We start from the raw sequence: 24,977 nt of genomic DNA, 5'->3' as shown, positions 1-24,977 counted from the left end.
TTAAAATCAACTGGCTTATCTGCAGAATAAGGTATTACTTGGTGGGAGTGAGGAGGCCAGGCAGAGTTAGCCCCTAGATAAATTTAAGCTTGGTCCTTATAAAGATGCCCCCCCCCCCTTCCTCTAAATGCCAGTGTTCAGTTCTGACACCACTGTTGCTCATCAGATCAGTAGCAGAGATCTGGGGATTTGCATGTTGGCTTTTCAGTTGAAGGGAAACCAGTGACAGAGTTTGGATATGCTCTAAATGTAATTTGTTTTGTTGATAAATATGCCAGTTCTGAAAAGAGATGGTCAGACAGCATGCAGGCCAATCTGTTCTTCTAGGAATATCAGCCTAACACTAACGCCGGGTTTCCCAGGAACAACTGAAGTCAGCTGAGGCAATCAGAGCCTCAGGAAGGCCGCAAACTCTGCTGTTGCTCACAAAGCAGCCTCTCCCCCACAGCTGCTTTGACACACAACTCTGCATAATTCAAAAGTAACCTGGCTTGTCTTTTCAACAGTCAAAACTTGCTCACACACTAAGAAAAACTTGGAAAAGTCTGTGTAAGAGTGCCACCTGGTAACTCCCAACATAACATTACAAAGCCTCCCATGGTCCCTGTGTAGCACTACTCTCACTCATGAATCTGGAAAGGTAAAAAAACCAACCCTCAACGGAAACTTTTTTTTTTTTAATTGTACGCAAAAGTGAAGGGATGGGGTGTGACTGGAGCAGAAAAGACCACTTGTTGGGTAGAGGACACCGGACCAACTATAGAAAGACCAGCTCACATCACATAAGTGCAAGGGGCTGTCCATGTGCTAGGTGACTTTTTTTTAAAAAGACAGGCGGTTGTCGAAATCTGCGCAGGAGTTGTGGAATGTTGGCCACGGTCCTGATGAGGCTAGTCACTGAGCAGAGTGAAGGTAACAGAGCCACCTTGCCACTGTCCACAGCACGGACTGTGATTCCGTGAGAGGCAAGAATGGTAGAATGCGGTGCTCATTTCTGCAAACAGTTTATTGCAGATCATACCGGTCAAAAAGACACACTGGAAAAACAGTGGTGGTTTTTCTCACTGAAGACATTTCCCACATTTCTGTAAGAAATGCAACACAGAATACATGGTTGACTGGCATACATTTTTTTATTGAATTCCTTTGGTCATCTGAAATCCATGCCAGTACAGCCTTTAACACCACACACCATCATGTTTGCTCATTCTCTCATACACCCACTGAGCTAAACTGATGGCTGGCAAGAACATGCAAACTGCCAATGACTTAAATGGAACTGCACCCCCATATGCCATGCTATGCATTTGGTCTATTGTATCTACCGCAGCACAAACAGGGCTCAGCACGCATTGATTGGGAATATCTGTAATACTTACACACAACAGGATGAAGTGACAAGAGGCTTTTCCTTCTGAAATTTTAAGACAACCCATTAACGTTAGCTAATGAAGATGTTTGTGAATTAAATATCACTTGTCTTTATTCCCAGCTGATGTAAAGGGAGGTGGGGCACTAAGAGAAAACAAACAAGGTTTACAGAGAGAGTGATGGGGCTCTAGTAACAGACAGTACAATGCAAATTATCTATTGCAGTAAATTGCCACAATTCCATCCATTTAGATTGAGCTGTACCAAATTACTTCAGCAGATGGCAAGTGTGAAAAATCAGGACAAGAGTTGGGAGGTAATGGGTGCCTATACAAGGCAAAGCCCCAAATATCAGGACTGTCCCTATAAAATCGGGACATTTGGTTACCCTAATAGTGAGTGCTCTGTGCTTCCAGAGAAATCCTTTTTAAGTTCAGTATCAAAACTGTAAACAAATCTATTTACTTGAGAGTGGGAAAAATTGATTCATCCTGAGTAATTTCCCTTGAAAAAGATTTGAAAAAGAATTTAAAAAACTCAGCCACGAACAGACAGCTGAGGTAGATTCTCCCCCGCCCCATCTCAGATGAGAAATTGGATCATGATTCATCATACACACAGTTGGATTCTAATTTGTTCCTTTAAGAACTTTCTTTGTGTATTTCCATGTAAGCAGGAATTAATATACTCAGACATGAGAAAACGTTAATTTTTATTGTATGGCTTTTGAAAAGGACAAATGTTATGCCTAACTCCTGTTGGCATCATTCCAGCCTGAAGAAAAAAGGCAAAAATTAATGCATGAACTGTGCTTAGAGGTACACTGTGTTTAGTTTGCCTAACACTAGTTTCTCATCCGTAACTTACTATTTGTAGTTGAAGAACCTCATTCTCATCTGAAGTGGATGCCAGTGTAAAGTGATAACCCCAACAGGGAGGACTGACTGGGAGCTTTCAAAAGTTATGGTATATGCCACTGGAACCCACTCAGTACAAAGGGATAGGCATAATGGGCCAAATCCACTCCTAAATTAAACCACACAATGCTAGAGAAGCCAGTGGGGTTTAAGTCAGAGGAAAATTTTCTCTGCTGGCTCTAAATCATGCATGTGATGGTATATTATCTCGTGTGTGGAATGCACATTGGAGGGTGAAGACTGGATAATTACTCAGGCAGCAATAATGGATGACCACCCTGATGTGCATGCTTTCCCTGTGAAAGCCCACAAAGCCCTCTGCTATCACTCAGACAGTGGAATTGCCCCTCTGGGAGGAGAGAGGTACTCCTGCCCCACCTTTGCCACACCTGAGGAGAGGAAGGTCTTACCACAGTCTCTCTCTCTCACAGAAGAAGAGAGGCCCAACCTGAACAAAGAGGAGCAATGGCAAGCCGCCCCACATGACAGCTTGTTTGGGTGCCTTCCAGGCCACTACCACTCCAAATGAGGGGTGAGGCATAGGGAACTCATGTGACGATGGACCTAGGAGTACATCTACACTGCAACAGAAGACGTGTAGCATGGCCACAGCTGGCCCAGATCGGCTGACTCAGATTCTTAGGGCTATAACATTGCAGTGTAGACGTTTGGGTTTGGGCTGGAGCCCTGGCTCTGAGAGTCTGCAACATCTACACTGCAGCTTTTAGCCCTGATGCCCAAACTCCACAAGCCTGAGTCACCTGACCTGGACTCAGATTCAGTGTTATAGGCTTTTTATTGCAGTCTATATGAACCCTAGACTGCTTTAATCTAGCCCTGCGGTGAATCAGAGTATTCCCCAAGCTGCTCCCAATAACAGTATTTCTACAGAGACCTAGTCCCATGTTAAAGCTACCTTTTCCATCATGATCCACAGAGGCAGGTGTGTGCCAGCAAACACTGTGTGCTTTTCCAGGGAGATGAATCTGCCCCTTGGCTGCAGCAGCCCCCACTGGTGTAAGCAGGTGTAAACTGCACCCAGGTGATGAACAGGGGTCCTAGAAATCTGTTTGCCAGGGAAAAAACGTGGAAGGTGTGTTTTTACAGAGAATATTTCTTTTTTACATTTTGTGAAAAAAAACTTTTTAACTAAATTGTACTGAAAGTAACAGTGTCACTTATTCAATGTGTGCAACCTCCCCCTCTTGTGGCTGATTTTTGAATGCGCTTTAAATTTACATAACTGACCATATTCCAATAAACTGCTTCCCGCGTACAGAGGTTACTCAATGGCAGATAGGGATTCGTGTTTTAGCACATCTCAGATTTCACTTAACTGAGGAGACCAAGGCTTTGAGCACCTGGTCCATGCTTGGAATGATGAGGACAAAGAGTGGGGTTTCTCACCAGATCTTCACTTTGAATCATGGGGAGATGGACTCAGAATCCGCTGCCTCATGGTCTGACACGGATGCAACACCTCTTTCATAAGGTGAACTTTGAGGCGGAAATCCCTCTGACTTTCAGTTCTGGTGGGGAAATTTTGGTTAATTGAAATAAATGCTACGGAGAGCTCCAGCAGTGAGAAGGAACTGGCAGACTTGTCCCATTTATGCCCTCAGATGTGCAAACAAAGAGATATGGGGCACATGCCGCCTAGTGGTACTGCTGGCAAAAGTCTCAGACTCATGTGCATTGGACATGCACACACCTACATGTGCATAATCACTCAAAGGAGAACATAATAGCTCCACAGAAGTAACCAGGAAGGTAATAGAAAATCCAACACTGAATCAGTGTCAACAATGTGACACTGCTGCAAAAAGATGCATGCCATATTGATTTTGTATTCATAGTAGAATCGTGTGTAATACAATTAAAGTAATTACTCCAGTCTAGTCAGCCCTGGTTAGGTTTTCATTGGAGTTAATTAGTTAATGCTTGTAAAGTGCTTTGAACCTACAAATGTTAAATACTTTCATTATTATGATCCCTACAACTGCTACTGGCCCAGACATGTCCAAGTTGCTAGGAACGCTGCATGTGTCACAGTCTGACAAAAGGCTTTTATTTTTGCCTGCCTGGCCATAATACAGGACACTTTTTCCTTAGAGAAATGTCTGCCGCTCAGAAGCACGCAAAGGGCGGTGTACTTGGATATCTCATTCTCTAGCACTCAGTAGAAGCTCAAGGACAGTGTTTCTCTAGCACCATCCAATACTATCCCTTAAAGAGTGTGGGGGGGAGGGTTCAGGGTCTTGGAGGAGGATGAGCCTGCATGTCACCCTGCACTGGAAGTGAAGGAGAAGCAATAGAATAGGCTTGTTTTCTGTGACCAGAGCTTGTAGAATAGAGTTGCAACCATTCTCTTGCCAGGGCTCCCCTATGAGGTATTGAATCAATGCATGGTAACACACAGAGTTCAGGTTTGGGTAACAACTCCAAAAAGACATGTATACACTGGAAAGACCTAAGAGGAAAGCAAAAGTAATGAAAACAGGCTTGGGGGCGTAAGTAGGGAAATAAGACGCACTGTGTGAAGAAAGGTTAAGGACTGGGTCACACTGAGTCCTGAGAAACTAAGGCTTAACTGTCTACAGAACGTAAAGGAGGTTATAAAGAGGGCAGCAACTGATTATTCCCACCAGACAACAAGAACAGAACAAGAAATAATGTGATAGAGTCACAAAATAGAAAATTCATGGTAAGTAGTAGGAAAAATTGTATAACTCAAATAGTGAGTGGAACAAGTTGCAAAAAGGTAGAAATATCTCACTCACTGGGGATATTAAGGTTTCATTAGATATCCATTTGTTAAGGAAGATTTTGCTATAATCTCTGCTGCTGCTGTGGTGCAAGGAGATAGACTAAAAGTCCCATCTAAGTCAGAGGATTGGTAGCTCATGACTTATCTCTGTCAGATTTTTAAAAGATAATAACAATGTTTGTTTATTTATAAAACAACCAACATCTGGGGTCTTAATTCTCTAATTAATTGAGCTCTTTGTTTATAGTCCTGGCAAATTAATCACAGAGACTTCGTCTACACTGGCAGCAGTGATCAATGGGAGATACGCAAGCTACGTAATGTAGTTTGCGTATCTCCAGTCAACGTACTTATGTTTACAGGGTGCAGCATCTTCATTGCACGGCGTCAATGGGAGATGCCCTCCTGTTGACGTAGCCTCACTCCTTTCGGGAAGGTGGATTAATGCAGTCGACCAGAGAGCGCTCTCCGATTGACTGATCAGGTCTACCCAGGCCCGCTCAATCGATGCCACCGCATCGATCCCTGCTGCTGGAGCAGTGAAGACATACCCAGAATCCATGGAAAACAATATTATTTGCTAGTAATTATCAAAACCAAAATGTCCAAAAAAAAACTAACATTGATAATGGAGCATTTTAATCTTTTTTGGGCATTTTGATTCAAAGAATAAAGAGCAGAAAGTTGTCCTTGGGTGGAGACCCTTGTAGCAGAGTGTCAGCATTGAAATAAAAAGCACAATAGATGAAGCATCTGTTTCAGAAGAGCTGAACACTCACAGCTCCAGCTGAAATCAGAGAGGCCTGCTGATGGTTGGGAAACCAGACATAGAATGTACATAAAAACAGTATTGATCATGGAAATGTTGATACAGGCTAGGGTAGAGTGGTGCTACACCTTGTCACCACATGACAGCAGGTAATAACACAGACATAAAAAGCACTATTAATTAACAAATCTTGTATCCATTTGGTAAAAGTCACTCTTTTCCATGTCTCTGGATGCCACCAAAGATACACAATATGATACCTCCAGCTGTAAAGCTAGGAAATGGCACAAAATATCTTCATGGTAACAAAAAATATCATGCTATATTACTGATTTTTCTTCTGCCATTCAAAATACCATGGCATAGGTTTGTTTGTTTGTTTGTGCATGTGCACACACATGCACCATTCAGGGTTGTTATCTATAAATGGATTTATATAGGATCCCAAAGTGTGTAAATCTATATGTGCAGATATACTTGGCCCAACTTTTGCAATATGAGTACAGAACAAGATATCCCACGTAGGCATCTGGGTGCCATAGCCTAAGTGTCCCAGATTGAAATTAGGCCTTGCATTACGATCGCATACCATGGTCACCATGAAAAAGTTGCTAACTAATTTTACTAACAATTATGCACGGTCATATCCAAAATAATATAATATTTCCTTGTAGTTAGAATAGGAGTCTCTGATACCAATCTGTTGTCTCTGATACCACCATTTATTTGTACTACAATAGCAGGCCCAGATCAGGTGTGTTGAGCATTGAACAGACATTTAAAGACCCTGTTCTAAACAGCTTCCAAGCTAAACTGAAAATTGGAAGCAATTGAGGAATTGCTCAGTCAGTGTGGTCACTATTGGCATATTTACTTTCTAATGGCAACAACTATGTACAGAAATGAGAATTGGCCTCAATATCAATGGCGACGTAGACTGAAAGAAGAGGAGGAGCTATTATTGCACCAATCAAAGAAGGAGCTGTTGGAGACCTTGTTCTGCCTTTAGCAGAAGAGCGGGAGCTGTGGTCCTCCTTATTCTAATCCTTGCAGGGGTAAAAATCCCTATTGGATGACATTCTGGATTGGTTTTGACCATTTTTCTCACGCTTACCTTGTCAGAGTACAATGCAGTAAGTGGACGCAATGACGTTTTGTGTTGGCAAAATTGATCAGAGACCAAAACCATCAAAAGTGACCAGTGATTTTCGGTGCCAAATAGAATACCTCTAATGTGACTGGTTTCAGAAGGTAGCTGCCATACACTTCCTGAAAATCAGGTAGCTTTAAGGTGTCAAGTTGAACACCCAAAATCACCCGTCTCTGGAAAAGAACTTTCACAACCCAGTTTACCATACACAAAGCAGCATGCTACCAACCTCTAACTTCCAAGAGGCAACAGTACTTCTGGGAGTGATGCTGAAGCATCAGACAGCTTTCCAGAGAAGAATTGCCAGTTTAGATGTCCTAGAAAACAGAGAACTTGAATGCCTGTACCCACTGATAAATCATTAATTTGTGTTATTAGTTCCATCTCTGCTGACATTCTCATAAACACTGAAACATCATTGATTTCCTGGAACCCAAGACCAGTCAGGGCAGGGCCAGATCCAGTTTATCCCATCAGAATACATCCTTCACCAAGAACCAGCATTTGTCACTTGTATACTGTATCCCCAAACACCACGGATTGCTAATTCACAGCAACGAAGTTAAATTGTAATGAACTATTAGAAAATTCGACATCCCTGGACTTCCCAAAAAGACCAGTCCTTCAAGGTGTTGAGAACCTCCAGTGACATGCTCAGCACTTTTATCTCCCCTGGCTTCAGTTGGAAAAGAAAGCACTCGGCATCTCTCAGGATCAGGTCCAAAGACTGGCCAAACCCCGGATCATTTTATCTGAAACCTCACCTCTCCTCAACTGAGGGTCGAAATAAAATTGATCCAGAACACTGCAAAAAACTGCCTAATGTCTGTGTTTTGCAAAGTTGCCCCAGTTTTGTCCAGGTCTAATCGTTATGCATTCCTGTACTGGTTACTTTTAACACAAAAGCCAGTTGCACAAAAATCGACGAATTCCAACCCATATAAGTCAGCACAGTGCTCACATGTCGACAAATTCTCATAGGCCATCCTAACTAAATACCAACACTGTCAATGGTCTTCTCTTTTCTGCATGCTCCGTACCTACCAGTCGGGACAGCTGGATCCATCGTTGGCTTTTCCCAGGTGTTGATCTGCTCCCAGGTAAATCCATTGGTTCCCAGTGCCACGCTATAACCACAGTTACTGTAGTGTTCATCAAAGGAGCAACCACCTGAGGGCAAGAGAGCTGAATAAATACTTCTGTCTATTAATTACTTCTGTCTCATTATATTATTTCATTTACATTAGTGCTTTTTATATACCATTCTGCAAGGGAAAACAAAATGCAAAATGAATTTCTGATACATTAGATTTCTGTATTTGCTTTAGCGTATCAAGGAAAGACTTCTGGATTTCATCCCGGCCACTTTTTTTTTTTTTCCTGGTATATCTTATTCTCTCTCCTTCTGATTGTGCTGCTGTTAATTAGGCCATTTACCTTAGATTCAGCCCCATGATTTAAGAATTTGAACAGCAGTCCGGCATTCCAGGCACGAGCATGAGGATTTAGCTCTGAACCTCAGTAACTGTTTTCTAGCTACCGAGCTTGAGAACCAGATGTTCAGATAGGAGGGAGGAGTAGAAATCCAGATGGCAAATGTTAACCATGGCTTCATTGTGCAAATTGTCATGCCCTCCCTTCATTTACACTTCTAAACATTCAGAAGTGCAAGGTTAATGGATGATTTCAAGACCACATCTCTCACACTTACTTACCTTTTAACTTTCCAGTGCCATAGGTAAGGATGTGATGAGCCATTTGTTTGACTCAATACCAAGAAATGACGATTCGTATAGTGGGAGCCCATTAAAGTAAACCCTTGCTGCAGTACAGACTGGATACCATTATACAATTTCAACTTTTTTTTTTTTTTTTTTTTTTTTTTTTTTTTGCATATTGTGACCCTAATAGCATCCCAGTGCAAGAGGCTCACTGGTATCCGGCAGTGAGTTTCAGCTGGCCTGACCCATTAAAAGTACCTCAACTCACGAATGTTATTACCTGTATCTAGGTGGTGTCATGTAAGATATCAGTAGAAAGCTAATAAACAACTGATCATTAATATTATTGTATCATGCATGTATAGAGGACAAATTCAAAATTGAATATATATTGGAAATTAGGTTATTAAAGAGTGTCTGTCAGGCATGGCTAAAATTACTACACCCAAGACAAAGGAATGTGGTTTCTGGAAGATATTTAAAGGTACATTAAGAAAAAATGGGAATGCAATTTACTCAGAAGGTAAACAAAGGGAAGAAATAACCTCTCAGCATCATAGCAAAGGGAAGAGATTACAGGAAGCAGATCAGTTTGCATTTTATCAAACACCAGCAGGGGAATAAACCAGCATGAAACTTCCTTCATCCAAAGACTCCATGTCACCATCCTTACTATATGAATTAACTTTACTTTGGGGGTAACTGTCAGAAGAATCCATTTCAAAGGTTCAATGGACTACAAAAAGAGGGGCAAAGAACCACAGGAAATCTTTCATCTAAAATAACAATGGAACTGAGCACTTTGGACTGGTGAGAGACCCCGACGAGAGTGGTAAGTCAGCAATTGTGCTGGAAGGTAGGCTGGTAAGAAAGCTACCCTGAACAAAAGCTTTTGCTTGTTTTGTTAAGTCTTAGCCTCTAGAAAGTGTTTTTTACTTTCATTTGCTTGTAACCATTTCTAACTCTATCCTTTATACTTGAACTCACCTAAAATCCTATCTCCTTGTGTTAATAAGCTTGTTTTACTTTTAATCTAAGCCAACCCAGTGCTGTGTTTGATTTAAAGGCAAAGTTAACTCCAGTTAACGTGGCAAGCTGTGGGCATTGTATCTTTAAAGGAATAAACAAACCTTAATATCTTTCTGAATGGTCCAGGAGAGAGCTGGGCATTGCAGAGCACATGGTTTTAGGAAAATTCGGGACTGGGAGGTATTGGGGTCATCTTGCCAGGTGTAATCAAGGCTGGTGGAAGCCACAGTGTGGCAGTGGTGTAACAAAACAGGCTGCTGGAATCAGAACTGCTGAGTCAGAGCTGCTTAATACTGAGATACTTGGTGCATGCTTCTATGGTGGCTGGGAGCATGCAGACAAGAGAGCCACAACAGCAAGCAGTTTGAGGCAATCAAAGTTGCAGGGCAGGCAGTGACACAACCTCTCACTGGTCTGGACTGCACCCCAGAACCTGACACACACTTAAAGTTGCATATTTCACGTAGCCAAGAAAAGGTTGAGATGTACCTATGAACAATTTACAGATGGGGAGCAAAACACAAAAACACTCAGATGAAGTGACTTGTCCTATCCTGAGGGAGGTGGGGTTAAGGGGGGGAAAGAGGGGCTTTTAGGATGCGGAGATCAAAACATGTTTTGAAAAAGAAGGAATTGTGAGAGAGAGAGAAGTAGAGGAGAAAAGATGTGAGGAGGGTTAACAGATGAGAGAGTATTCCTTTGATAGGTAAAAGAGGAGAGTATAATGAAGAAGATGAGTCAAAAACTTTCAAAGTTTTCATAATGCCTACATTGGTTAGCCAGCTCCATTGATTATCCTTTAACTTTGGTTCTGTAATCTAAAGGTTATAAGGTTGCTTCTTTAAAACATTTATCAGTGAAATGAGGCACTGAAACACAGGGGTTTAATAATTCTGATGTGCAAACAGGAATTGGGACTCCTTTGTACATCAAAATGTGTCTTTGACTTGCTAGCAAGCTGTGGATGTCAAAATCAGGGGACCACTATACGATTGTTCAACAGGTCTCCAGAAACAACTGTTAATGCCAGAGCTGTGACTGGATGTCAGTCACTGAGTGCAGTATTATTTTTCTTTATAAATAGTAAAATGTGAAATAGACCACACTACCTTCTAGAACTTGACAATGGCTACAAAAAAGGCTACAATACAAGTATGTTTATGCAATAAGGAATCTGGTTTTAGGAATTTCCCAGGAAAATGAGAATTTTGCTACTGACTTCAATGTGGCCAGGATTTGGTCCCAGATCATAAGAACAATGAAAAATAATGTTGTCCTATTGTTTGTGTGCCTAGGCCTGGTTATGGTTTCCTGATTATCAAACTGCCCCAGCTTTCTGCTTATTTGGCCCTCAGGCAGTTCTGCTATTACTGGCACCAGCTCTCTATAGTCCCCAGAGACTACATGCCAAGTGAAAATTAGCAGAGCTCAGGTACACTCTACCTGACTCCCCAAATGCCCCTTACACCAAGTATGGGGGAGTTGCTGTAAGAGCTGGCTAAACTGGTTTTATACAGGCAGATGTCTCCCATTGTATCAATTAGCCAATTAAAGCCAAATTCTAACAGCTCTACCCTATGGAAGTAGTCATGGAGAAAAGAGGAGAGAATAAAGGCCTAAAATGTAAGAAAGGCATTTTTGTTCTCCTGTGAGTGGAACATTTTCCCATGAATATAGGTATAGTCTTCTGTCCCTTGAGTTCAGTTGAGTCAAGTGAAAATTATAAATGAAAAATTCTGAATTTGGATAAAAATAATCTGTTATTGATTTCCAGTTTTTCTACCTTTTATAGTTTTCTTATCATATTGTGTCTTTCTTGATCTCTACAGTCACTTGTAAAACTGCTAGCACATGGCACGCTCACAGAGCCAACAAACTGGCTTCTCTTAACTCTCACCTCTGGGTGGCAGTGCCAGGAACAGAACCCAGATGTCCAGAATCACAGTCTGGTGCCATAACCACAAGACCAGCCTTCGCCTTTGAACAATTCCAAACTGTTCACTTGGATTATTTGTTTTCTGTTGTTTGTGGCAGGTGATTATAGGTCATGTAAGTCACAAATATTTCTGCTTCCTGACTGACAAACTTTTAAAAATTAAACAAACAGCAAATAGCAAACAAACAAATAGCAGACTATACAGTGCAAACATTTGGCTGAATGATCATTGATCATTTATAATGCAATTTGTAAAATTATTGGAATTGGCTAACTGTCAAATAAATTGGCAGCTGTCTTAACACTTGTGAATAAATAGACCCCCCATGAATAATGGAATGAACTTGTCATTCCTAAACACAAATAACTTATGTGGTATTTGACCAGCACCAGCCAGAAGCATTGCAAAATGAAATGCTGGGCATTAATTTATAAAGAGGAGGCTTCCAGCTGGCCTACAGATCATGACTCAGAACAATCACATAGACTTTAATTAGCATATATTCTATTTTGACAAAGTGTATTCATTCCTTAGATTTCTATGAACAAATAGGCAATTTACACCTACAAGTACTCCACATTTAGCAGAATATCATCTCTCCACTCATCAAAGTTCTCTCTCGGGGATGCTACACCTGTTCTGGTTAATTATAGCAATTCCCAGATCTGCCTCAGTTGAACTTTTTCTCTACACCAGAAGAGGTGGGCAGGCATTGTACAAACCAACTATTCTCCCACTGAAACATGACAATATAAAAACATGCGAATCCTTCAACAAGAAGAAAGAATAACGGAAAGTATAGCTTTGACATAGCTGCAAAATTAACGATTTAATGAGTGCACATATTTTCTGGCCATATTTTCCGGCTGCACAGAAGTATGCAAGAGGAAAGAACTTGAAGTTTAGGAAAGGCTACAGTTGTGTCGCATCTTCCTGCTACGTACACAGGACAGCTGTCAACTGCAAAAGGATCAAGCTGAAGTCAGATCCGATACTCCTGACAGAATTGATTACAGTATCACTGCTTGATTACAGTATCACTATTTTGCCTCTGTTACATGGCCCCGATGCACACCCTACTTGGCTTGCCAAATGGGCATCAGCAATGAAGGAATAGGTAGCCGAGGCCCGATGGATTCCTAGCCTTAACCATGGTAACATTGACTCTGCACTGCTTTGACTTTCACTACCACATAGGCAAACAAGGCTGGCTGTGTTGCTATGCTGACATTGGTGTCTCAGTCAGCTGTGCTCCTCTGACACCTCTGTAGTTCAGAAGATGTGTAGAGCTACCAAACGCTTTTCAGAACCATATTAACTTGCTCTGCAAGACAACCTGCCAGTTGTACCCTACCTAGTCCGGAAGAATTAGGTGTATAGAAATGTTCCCTGATGTCTTCCTTCCTGATTTTTCCTTCTTAAGCATAGTACTTTGCAATTGTCTGTCCCGAATTTCATCATGTTGATCTTGATGACAGAGTATAACAAGCATCAACCATTATTTTGTATTATTTCATTATCCTATTGAAGGACCAAAGTATTTTAAGGGGCCAAAATATTTTATAATTAAAAAGAAAAATCTACAAAACCTAAATATGAACCAATTATGTTTGTTTTTGGAGAGGGAGAGGGGAAGCAATTAGATAAGTGGTTACTACAGAATGCTCCTGTAGTATAGAGAACCTGAAACACAGCAACACTGTGCTAGCACAAGAAGAAACTGATCAATCTCATTTCACTGTCCAAGCTGAGTGAAATGTTAACACGCTATACAATTCAATTTTTAACCATTTAAAGAAACATAGGAAAGAATTATTATAAATACAGAATATAACTAGTTCGCACACTTTATAATCACTACAGACTGGCTTTCTTGATCTCAGCATAGTTTGATTCTAAATCTGTAATGTGTGGCTATATTAATCAAACTTCATTATTTTTACAATATTCTAATACATATTAGCTTTGAATTATACATTTGTAAATCTTCTATAACTGTCCAAATGAATGGATAAACTATATTTGGTTAACTATTCCCCGTGCTTTTTATTGCTTTCATTCATTTAGGTCAAAAGGTTCTAATCGGAGTTCCTAAACAGCAGCATCTAAATCTATGTTCAGGTACATACAAAAGTGGCTTAGTTATCTGCAGGTGCTCAGCACCTGTGAAAATGTCAGTGGATTGCAGTTGGTTCTCAGTGAGTTGGTGTAGGAAGGATATTAGCAAATAAGGTCATTTAGATCTGCAATGAATGTGAATAGCAAGATTCTCCTGTGTATTACTCACTTGTCAGTAACACATTAACAGCAACAATTTCTCAACGCAGTACAGTGTTCTGGAATAACTGTCCAAAATGTTACATCTTAAAATAGACTGGGAATTTTTCCACTCAAACAGCAGCTTAAGAGGAAGCTTGAAAGTGCTTGCCGGAGAATCAAAGTGATCATCAGTTGAGTGAAGGTGGGAATCAATCTTGCAATCAGATATTGGGAGTGGATAGGTAAGGAGGAGATGCATTGTGGAGGGCCTTGAAAATAAGGACAAGATGTTTGTGTTTGTAGGGGCAGATGCTAGTGCAGGGACTTGAAAAGGTGGGATAACAGTCAGAGCAATGAGCCAGGAAGATGAAATTAGCAGTAGCAGCATCTTGAATGGACTTCACAGGATGAATTTCCTGGCAATGAGGCCAGAGAAGATATTACAGTAATCAATGTGCAAGATATCAGGGCTTGGACAAGAGAGTGGCAATATGGGTATAGGAGAAAGACGGGATCTCGGAGAGAAGCGGCAAGATATAGACAGCCTGGATGTGTGGGTCAAAATAGGGCAAGGCCAAAGATGAAGCAAAGACTATGGATCTGAGTGACAGAGGTTGGTGGGGTCCAGTATGTTAGAGTACAGAGGACTTGTCGGGCAAAAGATCACGAGGCTCCACTTTGGCCATTTAAGTTTACATTTCAGGTGGTGACTGAACATCCAAGAGATGTCAGGAAAACAGGCTGTGATTATGGTTTGGAAAGAGGAAGAGAGATTTCAGGTTAAAAAAAAAGGAGATTTATGAGTTATCAGTAAAAAGATGACAAATAAAACTGTTTCTGTGGCTAAACGACCCAGAGATGGTTTATAGAGGAAGAAGAGAAGGAAGCAAGGATAGAGCCTTCTGGCACTCCCATTGAAAAAAGGGAGGAGAGGATAATCCACTGAATGTAACAGTGAAGGAGCAATGCCAAACGCCAGAGAATGAGGAAAGGTGTATTAGAATGGTTGGGCCAGTCACCACAGAACATTGCAGTATTTAATAGTTGTAGCAGTCCTAGTTTAGATCTGCAAGTTTTATACGTACCAGGAAAAAGCCATAAAAATATTAGCCTCACTTCTTTGACAGAGAAAAGTGAATGGCACTATAATGGAACTCAGGTCTCTAAACCATGATTGGGACAATGACGTGAGGCTTGTTGCAGCTCAGTAATTCGAGATCTAATGTGCTCTTTACAAGTAAAAATGTATTTTTTTTTTTAACTGCCAGTCCTGCACATTCAACCTGGGACTGGAATCTAGGGGGCTTTCATTTCCCACGCAACCACTTGAAATAAAAATTCTACAGGCTAAAGGATATCCTCACTTATGCCAATATAACCTCAGAGCATTCCACTTATGCCTCCAGTGACCACTCTGTAACTGCACTGCCTTTGACAAAACAGTCCAGCTCACTCTCTCCTAGCAGAGTTGGCTTTATAAACCCAACATCAGTAAACTAACTTTTGTTTCCACAGCAATGGATATTACACACCGGAAGCAGCTCTGAGTAAGAATTCTCATGTGGTCAATCCTAAATATATAACCAGACCCTCAAAATACCTGTCTAAAGGAAAAGACCTCTTGGGTACAGGCATGGAATAATGCAGTGGGAGAGTGGAGTCAGTATGGTCTAATGGATAGAACACTTGACTGGGATTTATTCCTAGCTTGACCATTGGGTGGCCTTGAGTGAGTCATTTCCTGTCTCTTTGCCTCAATTTCCCTATCTGTAAAATGGGGATAATGATGCTTACTTCCTTTGTTAAAACACTTTGAGAGGTACTGATGAAAAGTGCTTTATAAGTATTTTATCATTATGTGAGGTTTGGTTTACTTCCCCAATAGATGAAAGTGCTCTTGAACGTGTGTTTGAGTGTGTGAGAAAAATCTGTTATAAAATACTTTTCCATGACTTAAAGTAATACAGAAGATGATTTTAAAAAACATCAGTTAGATGAGCATGACAGACACAGTGCTGACATGAGTGATTCATGTAGTTGCCACAACATACACCAAACTGTTCTCTGCAGGTTAAATCCCCTAGTAACAAAAAGGATCTGCCCCAGCTGGTGGGTTTCAGCATCACTTGTCTAAGAATCCCAAGCCCATCATTCCACAGAAGGAATAACTCTTCCATGGAAATGCAGGCTGCAAACCAAATTCAGTCCTGATTTATACTGTGTCATTTCCACTCCTGTCAGTGGGCTCTGACCACTCAGCACTTCTGAAAACCAGGCTATTTGTGTATGCTCCTGAACACGGATTTCAGCTAGCCATCTCTCAATACACTGGTCTAGAAGGCACGGTCCCTCTATAGATACACAGATTTGTTAGTCTTTAAAGTGCTACAGAACTCTCCTGGTTTTTGCTATAGATACACAGTCACCCTTCACTGAAGTGTAACTAGTTCAGAGGTGAACCACAGCATCTCCCTAACAGCCAGTGAAATTAATCGTACAAATGAAGAGCAAAAGAGAAGAATATTAGATTCGCCATATTAAAAGAGGAATTTAGAAAGTCAGAATTGCCCAAGTTAGAATTTAGCCATGATACAGGCCTAAACCCCACAAAGTAAAGACTGGGTTTTTTTTTTTAAACTGTATTTATTTTATTTTATTTATTTATTATTTTTGCTTATGGAATTAGATACAATGGCATGAAGTCCTTTTTATCGTATTTGTACACTTATTTAAACACTCTCTTGGCACACACTTCTGCAAATTCAATTATGTATTTTCAAATTCAGTTATATATATTCACCTTCTCAAAAGGTGAAAAATGTCCACATGACGACAGAAAGTTCAAGCCAAGTGTTAAAAATGATGAGGCTTTCTGGAAGAGCAAAGACTGCCTTTGGTTCTACCTGTCCCTTCTTCCCGTCAGCTAAAAGGTAGCACTGGAGGCTAAGGTTGAAAAGTGGGACAAGAGGAAAAGGAAACGTAGCTGATTTCAACTTAGCCAGATGCAACCTGCGCAGAGAATGACCTCTTGTTAGCAAAAAGAGAAACCCAAACAAGCAATAAAACAACCTTCCTTGATTCAAAAGGGGTCATATCAAAGCAAACAATGGCTCATACAGAGAGGATAAAATAACCCCTATTTTACACTGCAGGCTTGTAACAATGCCACTGCTCATCTGAGTGATGCTAATTAATTTTGAGCAGACCTATCATCAGTTACTGAGTCTTGCCCCCGGATTAAATGTAAACCAGCCTTGCATAAATTGAATGCTTTCTTTGAATATATAATTGAATTTGCAGAAGTGTGTGCCAGGGGGGTGTTTAAATAAGTGCACAAATACGATAAAAAGGACTTCACGCCATTATATCTGATTCAGTAAGCAAAAATAATGGCAGGGCACGTTCCAATTAGTGTTTGATTTATTTATTTTAACAAATCCAATTAGTGGAATGTTTTATAAAGTCATCCAATGTCAAACACTCATGCACTCATCAGATAGAAACAATAATTCTAAAAGGGATTTTTTAAAAAAAACCAAAACTATAGGAAGGGTCATTGGATATACAGCGTATCTTAATGCATGCAGGAACACCACAGGATCAGGCATTACTTGATCAAGCATTTGCATCATTCCCAGAAGAGAAAGCGAGCATGTCAGCAGTCTCATTCTTCCCTCTTCAGATTTTTCCTCTTGGGGATAAACACTTATTTATTTAATTTTTCCCCCTTTTAAAAAAATATTGAGAAGAATATATGAATGCCCAAAGCAGATCTAGAAAGCAAAAATATACCTGGAGCACCAACTGTTAAGCTTTCCCTAGAGGGAAATGGGATTTTGGCTCTCCACAGCTTTGCAAGAGGCAGAGGATGAGTATAGAGGAAGGGACGAGTCCTATAACAATGAAGAATTGCTGATATACCATAGGACTCTTAGCACAAGAACAGGATTGTTTGCTTTAGCCAATAATTATTTTCTCTTCCAAACATGCTCATGTTTACAGAGTCAGAAGAGATGCACTTGGTCCATTAGAACAACAACTTCTAGTGGAAGAGATTTTTGTTGTCTTTAATATATACAAATTTATTCCATGACTCACTTCAAAGGCTTTTGACAACTTATATTTTATATAGCATCCTTCATACAACACAGACACCCATAGGGCTGTAGAAAAGAAGAAGCTTTATACAGCTGAATAGGGAGATATGCATACAGTGTTTGATCTTCAGTGACAGAGTGTAGATGAGATAAATCCCTTGAGAGGACCCAATGTATCTTCTCCTAGGACGAGTACCTCATGCTGCGTGTGCATAGTAGGGCACTCCAAAAAGAGATGGACCTGAACCAGAAAGCTACATCTGAACTTTGGGCATGTTCAGAATGTAGATCTGAATCGCATCTCCAGTTCCCAAACAAAGTATTCTCTTTGGTAGTTAAATTTCTTGAGCACAGATGACTTAACAGTATCCAGAAAGGGGGACGGATTCCACCAGAGATAGGGAAATTGATTTTATTATCCTCCCTTCAATATGAACACTGTCCATCCAGGGAGAAAAAGAAAACCAGAGTGTACCTATGACTGCTGGAGTCAGGATGGAATGTTTTTCCTCCCTTTCACACCTATGTACAGTGTCAAACCAATAGGCTAAGTGCTCATTCTAAAGCCCGTTGAAGTCAATAGAAAGAATTCCAGTGAATTTAAAGGGGTTTGGTTCAGGCCCCAAGTGCGTTATAGGGCAGGGGCTAGCATTCATCTCATTTGGAAAAGTCACATAATGGCCACTGCAAGGACAAAATATGAGATTTGATGGACAAGTGACCAAAGTCAGAGTGGAAAATTTTATGTTCCTACAAACAGTGCTAAGATTTTAAAATACTGTCAACTCACTCAAGTACCCTTTTCTGGATAGTGCTCTACATACAGAATTGATGTGATCTATCCAGCCCTCCTCAGCTCGACACTATGGGCTGGGCTTTTCAAGGAGGCGTAAAGCAGTTAGATATCCAATTCCCATTGAGGCATAATGAGAGCTGGGCACCTAAACTCCCTTAATCTGTTCTGGAAATTCCAGCCATAACTATTAAGGAAGATGACGTGGGCTGCAGGGTGGGGGCACAAAACACTCAGATGACAGTCTGTTCAGGTGTTAAAATATCTAATTCACTGGTATGTTCACAGGCATAACAGGTATCAGCAATCAATCCCCTAGTAGTAGCCAGAAACGTATTCTTATGTCTTCCAATTTTAACTGACTTTAATTTGTCTCTGATATACATGGAATTCTTTTTCAAGAACTTTGATTTATGGCCTGTATGAGTCCTGCATTATCTAACTGGTTTTCTGGCCACTTTCATGGTTCATTTTAAGCTAATGATACAGAAGGTTTTGCTAAGTTATTTGGCAAATTATGCTTTGCTGGAGTCTGCAATCATCCCACTGAAGCAGATACCTGTTGCCTCACCCTCTACCTGTTCCTTGAAGAATCTTGCATTCACCTGTTTCTCCAGGTATCCAGTATACTTTGGATGTTTCAAGTAAATCTGAAGGACTTCTCCAGTACCTCTAACCATCCACTTATGATAAAGTTTAGTCATGGCTCTTCTTTGGCCGTGATGCCTGTCAGTCAGCTGTCAGTCTGGTCAGGGTTTGCCTGTCTGCCTTACTACGTTGTGTTTGGTTTCCCTTTCTTTCAGTTGTATTTTTGAATGTAGGTTTGTGCAACTGGGGTTGCGTAAGAAGTAAAACTCTTCAACTGTATAGAGTCTATGCGGAACAAAGGTGAAGGAACAATCGTTACAGTGGGGGTGCTGAGAACCATTCAACCAAACTGTAAACCCTGATATATAATGGAAACCACTTCAAGCCAGGGGGTGAGGGAGTACCCCCAGCACCCTTAGTTCCAGCAACTAGGACTGGGAGGCAATTCTTCTGGTGTATTTCTAAGAACTACCACAGGGCTAGATATGTATCATTATTATCATAGTTAGCTTAATGTAATAATTGTTTTGCTGTCTGAAGAGCTCTTTTGGCCATCATGTTACCTCTGACAAGGAAGTGATGTGCTCAGACTCATACTGTAGGTAATGGCATAGTCATGAAATTCCACACTTAGAAACAAGGGTTTAATGTCAATGATCAAAAGTCTGGTCTTCCACACCTAGTAATTTGCTATGGGTCTTAATCGCCCATTTATTGCATGGTTTATTAAAAGGAAGCCATCCATACATTTAGGCAGAAATTTTCAAAAGGAAACTAGGGGAGTTAAGCACCCACTCCCTTAAGCCTTTTTGAAAGTCCCAGTTTTGGGTGAAGTATCTAACATCCATGTCCCCTAGTCAAATTCAAATAAAACCCCTCCAAGCCTTAGACATATCCTCCATAGGATTTCATGACCTTGAATCAGCTCTTCTGTTTGGACTTTCTAACTAGGCTACTATATTAGAGTAATTTATGTTGTCAAGAACAAATTATTGTGACCTCCCTTATTTTTGTATTCAGTACCGAAATCCATAGAAAGTGTTGTAGTAAGAATGTTCAAGCAACACTGCAAAAAAAGACATTCTTTCCTTCTGGCAAAATGTTGTTCACATTTTTTTTTTTTTAAACTGAAAATTACAACAATGGGTTCAGCTGGGGACCTAAAGTTGCTCTTTTATCTGGCTCATCCTTGCAAAACTGATAATTTCAGCTTATGCAAAACCGTATCTATTTCAACATGAAACTCTGGAAGTCATGAAGTAATAATAGGCACATGATTCATTAGATGAACTTCATACACCTCTGCACTGCTTTCACATTCAGCATGAAGTGTGCATCTTTCAGCTTTTGCATTATAAATCCATTTCCACATACGCTTTGAAGTGGCTTGTCTACAAGCTTCTTCATTTACATGCACACACGCGCGCATACACACAGACACAGAACATGCAACCACCAACACAACTGTCTGTATTTCCTTGCATAGATTGCCATTCTGCAGAAGTCATGTATCTAGTGAATAATGCACCTAGTGATACCGTGCCTGGCTTAGTTAAATCTTCTTTTAAAACTAGTGGATTGTCAAACAATTTTGATCTGCTCCGATGCCTGTATTTTTGTCATCCCACTGCCAGGCAAGGTCATCTTCCAGCAGTTCCCTTAAGAGTTTATTGACCACAGGTTTGGAATGGATTTTGCCAAAATGTTGATCGTCCTCAAATCTCTGTAGATCCATTTTACAGCTATTATTATTACATTTGAACAAGCAACTAAGCTATCTATGCTCCATTTATCTCTAGTTAGACCAATGTTTAATTCTTAAATTCACTGTTAGGGGTCTTTCTCTGCAAAGCTTCCCTAAACTTTTCATTGTATTCCTTGAGAGTCCTGGTCCAAATTGAATCATCATCCATTACAACTTCAGCACCTAGTAATCCATCAAGAATCTTTCAAATTACTTTCAAATACCTCAAGAACATAACACTAAATGTCATTTGTTTAAATATATAATGTCCAAGTGACAAACTTAGAGCATGACTCATCTAGCTTCACTTGCCAGAAAGCATGTCCTGCTTCTAATACTAAGAATATCATCGCTTCTGATAGCTAAGCTGTCACTACCTTCGTGGCTTAATGGTAACTTTTTATTGCTTTATTTCAATGTGCAGATCTATGCGTATCCATAATTGCACTGCTTTTTTGGCTAGAACCAAGTGTGCATGTTCTTGATCAAATGCAGAGACTTCCACAGACCCAGTGCACAGGGATCGTTTCCAATCTTTCCTATGGTGATTCTTCATTTTGGCTTTTTGTAATGATGCTACCATGAACTAGTGGCTTGCTCTGCACTGTCATTTAAATCCCAAATCCAAATCTTGCTCATTTCCGTGATTCAGGTTGATGTTAAAACAGCTTCCCAGAGCTATATGTACCTCTCTGACATTTCTATATAGAATATCTTTTTTACTTGGGAGCAACACAGTTTTCCAAATTACATATTTGAACTTTAAGCAAGCCACACTGCTGCTGATTTACTCATGATTATTAATAAAATACATTCTCTCATAAGGAACACTTTCAGTAATTCCAAAACATATACATACACCTGTCACATCTCTATCTTCCCTCTCCTTGCCTTTAAAAGTAGTATGCTTGCACTGCAGCTGGGGCTGTGACATGAAGAATTGTCTTTCTTGTATTAGAGGTGTTTTCTCTGAAGCCCCCATGGTAAGACAATGGTTGGTTAAAATGGGAGCATTTCTGGGAGGTTTTTCTGGAAATCTAGTTGACTTGGTGAAAACAAATTCTCTTCTTTTGCGGTTTTCTGACACACAAATTCACAAGTGATCTAGTTAGGTTTCTTAGAGAAGTACAATGCTTTGTGGCTGTCTCAAACATGCTCAACATGGGTCTAATTCTGCTCCCATTAAAGTCAATATGAGCAGAGTTAAACCAACGTGTTGAGTACTTTAGAAAAAGTTCTTTATTTCAGGAGATTTCCTCTCATCCTTTTTCTGTTCAGGTTTTTCAAAACTTCTGAGAATGCCCAGTGTAAACTAGAAGTTTAAACAATGGCATTAGTATAGTTAAATCCACACTAACATGGTTGTTCCCCATGCTAGCGCCACAATTCTGTACTCATGCTCACAAAAACATCCAGAGGGTTTGGGGAAGGGAAGTAAAAGTGAAAGATCCTTGATTGCCCTTGGTTCTACTCTCAAAAGAACAGCTTTTAGGGGATTGGCCACAGTCTTAGATGCGCTTGTGTCCCTGGGGGAAGCACCTTTACCCTTCTTGTTTTGTTTTAATGCAGTGGTTCCCAACCCGTGGCCCAGGGGCCAAAAGTGACCTGCAGGATCTTTTAAAGTGGCTCACCGCTTCCCTCCGACTGGCTGCAGAAGGGAGATACTGCCTACGGACCTAGGCGGAGTGTGTTGCTTCAGGGCTACAAGACCAGTGCAGGCTCCTTGCTGTCGCCAAGGCGACAGGAGATCAGCGCTCCCTTCTCACGGGCTGTAGCAGGGAGCATGCGAAGCGCTCCACCTAGGTCCATAGGCACTGGGGGCCCTGCTGGAGCCAGAGGAAGGAGCGCACTGATCTGCTGTCCCCCTGGCTGCCACTGCCTAGGGACCCAGGTGGAGCACATGAGCTACAGGACATGTGTGGTTGCCCTGCTGCAGCCAGGAGATCAGCGAGGAGTCCTCTCTGGCTGCAGTAGGGGAGGAGAATAGGTTGTAAAAATGAGAACTGTGGCCCTTGACCCAAAAACGTTGCAAACACAGTTTAATGTGTATCTTTTTAGCATGTGTTTCCCATTTTCTGGCAGTAGGGGGTGCCATGGTTGGGCCTGTCTGCACATGCTGTGCATATATAGGTCACAGAGCGCATGCTCTGTAAAGGGGGGTTAAGAGGTTCTCTGTGTGGTGGAGTGGTGACAGACTCTAAACAGAGAGAAAGGTATGTCTGCTGCAGCTGGTACATCTTGTCAGACCACCCAGCAGAGAGTGACATTGTTTTTTCACTTGCTGTATTGTAGCCAAGGTTCACATATTTGGATTCTCTTGTAGTTTTCAGTGAATGGTTAAAATCCACCTTGTCTCTCTCGAACTTGACTGAATTGCTCTAGGGGAAGGGCAGTTTGCAACACAGCCAGTAATTCAGCCACACTTAACTTGCTGTCCTAATGCCTTAAATTCTTCCTGCAGTAGACTTCCATGATGCAAGATGAACTCCACTGAATAATACTGAGGGGTTTAAAAATAAATAAATTCAGAACAGGCATAATTAGGGCTCTAGCGCTGTACACACCTCAAAAAACTGAGTTTTAGCTGTAATAACGCAGATAACAAATATTAGTTACGTACCATTCAAATATCCTAAGCATGTTTAAAAATATAGCCATCATCCATTCTTGAATATCAACAATATGATTTTAATAGCCAATTAAATTTTAATAACATACACTAAATTGCAATGTTTATTGCACCTTGTTCGATTTAATAAGGTGGTTATTGCAAGCTAATCCTAGTGGGTGGTTGTATAAAATACATTTATTGACGTTTAACAACTGTTATAGCTACAGGTTTGCACATTTATTTATTACAGGGTTGTCGGGCCTCTATAAATATTTCTGTACTCATTGCTGGTACTTATCTAACATTTGCTATTGAATTTACATTAAGTAAGCCTAAAGGGTATTTGAAGACATATTTTTTTTTAAGTATTCTCAAATAAGCTAGGGTCTTTATTCAATGTGCAAAGAACAAGCAGACCCTGAAATAATTATGGCTTACCAGCTGTTTTGTTTTCAGGGACTCTGGTGTTACATTGGCTAATTTGGACTGGCAGTAAGGTCAAGGGCCAGGCTCTGTAGCAAACTTTGCAAAGCTTAAGGGATTTAGAATGCCACCTGGTCACAGCAGATCAGACAGCGAGGAACCAAAAAGGAGACTGATACAAGCTCTGCTCTCTTGGCATCCTGATTTTTTTAGCTCATTTTTTCCATCATACCTGCATTATTTGTGCCTTCCCCTCCTCCTCCAACATACATGCCTGTACTATTTGCATGACACTACTCAGAATGCTTTTCAGGGATCACAGCAGAAGGGGTGAGGTGAGAGCATAGGTCTCTTCTGCAGTGTGGTGTAAATGTGGGAATGATGGAAAGCTTTGTTTACCTATGGTCTCCAGATTTGTGTGTAGTGGGCATGTGTAAATTCTCTGGGCAAAGTAGCAAAACAAACAAACTACAACATGTGCCAAGAGCAAATAAAAAGATCCTTGTCTAACACTAGATATGAATTCTTCAAAATACAGCTTCTTTCCTGTTGAACAAATTTCCCTAGTTGCAGTACACAAGTGTGCTCACACAATCAACAGTACAACAACCGCGGAGATTCCACTAAAATATCTGATCCCTGGCACATGTTCAGAACGGAGCCGGCTGCTATTTTCTCCTAAACTGTATATAAAAGCATGGCAGCAGCTGGAAGGGGGAGAGGAGGGGGAAAAAATCATACCATAACATTAAGAAAATTTCAATTACCACTATAGAAACACCTGAAAAATTTGCAGTGGGG

At 40.7% G+C, this 24,977-nt stretch overlaps 1 protein-coding gene across 1 annotated transcript in view; it reads right to left on the bottom strand.

Moving 5' to 3' along the window:
* The window catches only part of PTPRT (protein tyrosine phosphatase receptor type T), a 618,875-nt gene that overhangs the window by 454,836 nt on the left and 139,062 nt on the right, over positions 1-24,977 (bottom strand). The window contains exon 2 of the mRNA XM_067554415.1: positions 8,019-8,144. Coding sequence (XP_067410516.1) covers positions 8,019-8,144 — 126 coding nt within the window. The remainder of the gene's footprint in view (positions 1-8,018; positions 8,145-24,977) is intronic.

The sequence above is a fragment of the Emydura macquarii genome, unplaced genomic scaffold (assembly GCF_026122565.2).
Source record: "Emydura macquarii macquarii isolate MOO-44397 ecotype Brisbane River unplaced genomic scaffold, CSIRO-AGI_Emac_v2 contig_1483, whole genome shotgun sequence".
Classification (NCBI taxonomy): domain Eukaryota; kingdom Metazoa; phylum Chordata; order Testudines; family Chelidae; genus Emydura; species Emydura macquarii.
The sequence above is the reverse complement of the archived record's forward strand: the minus strand, read 5'-3'. Positions and strand labels throughout refer to the sequence as shown.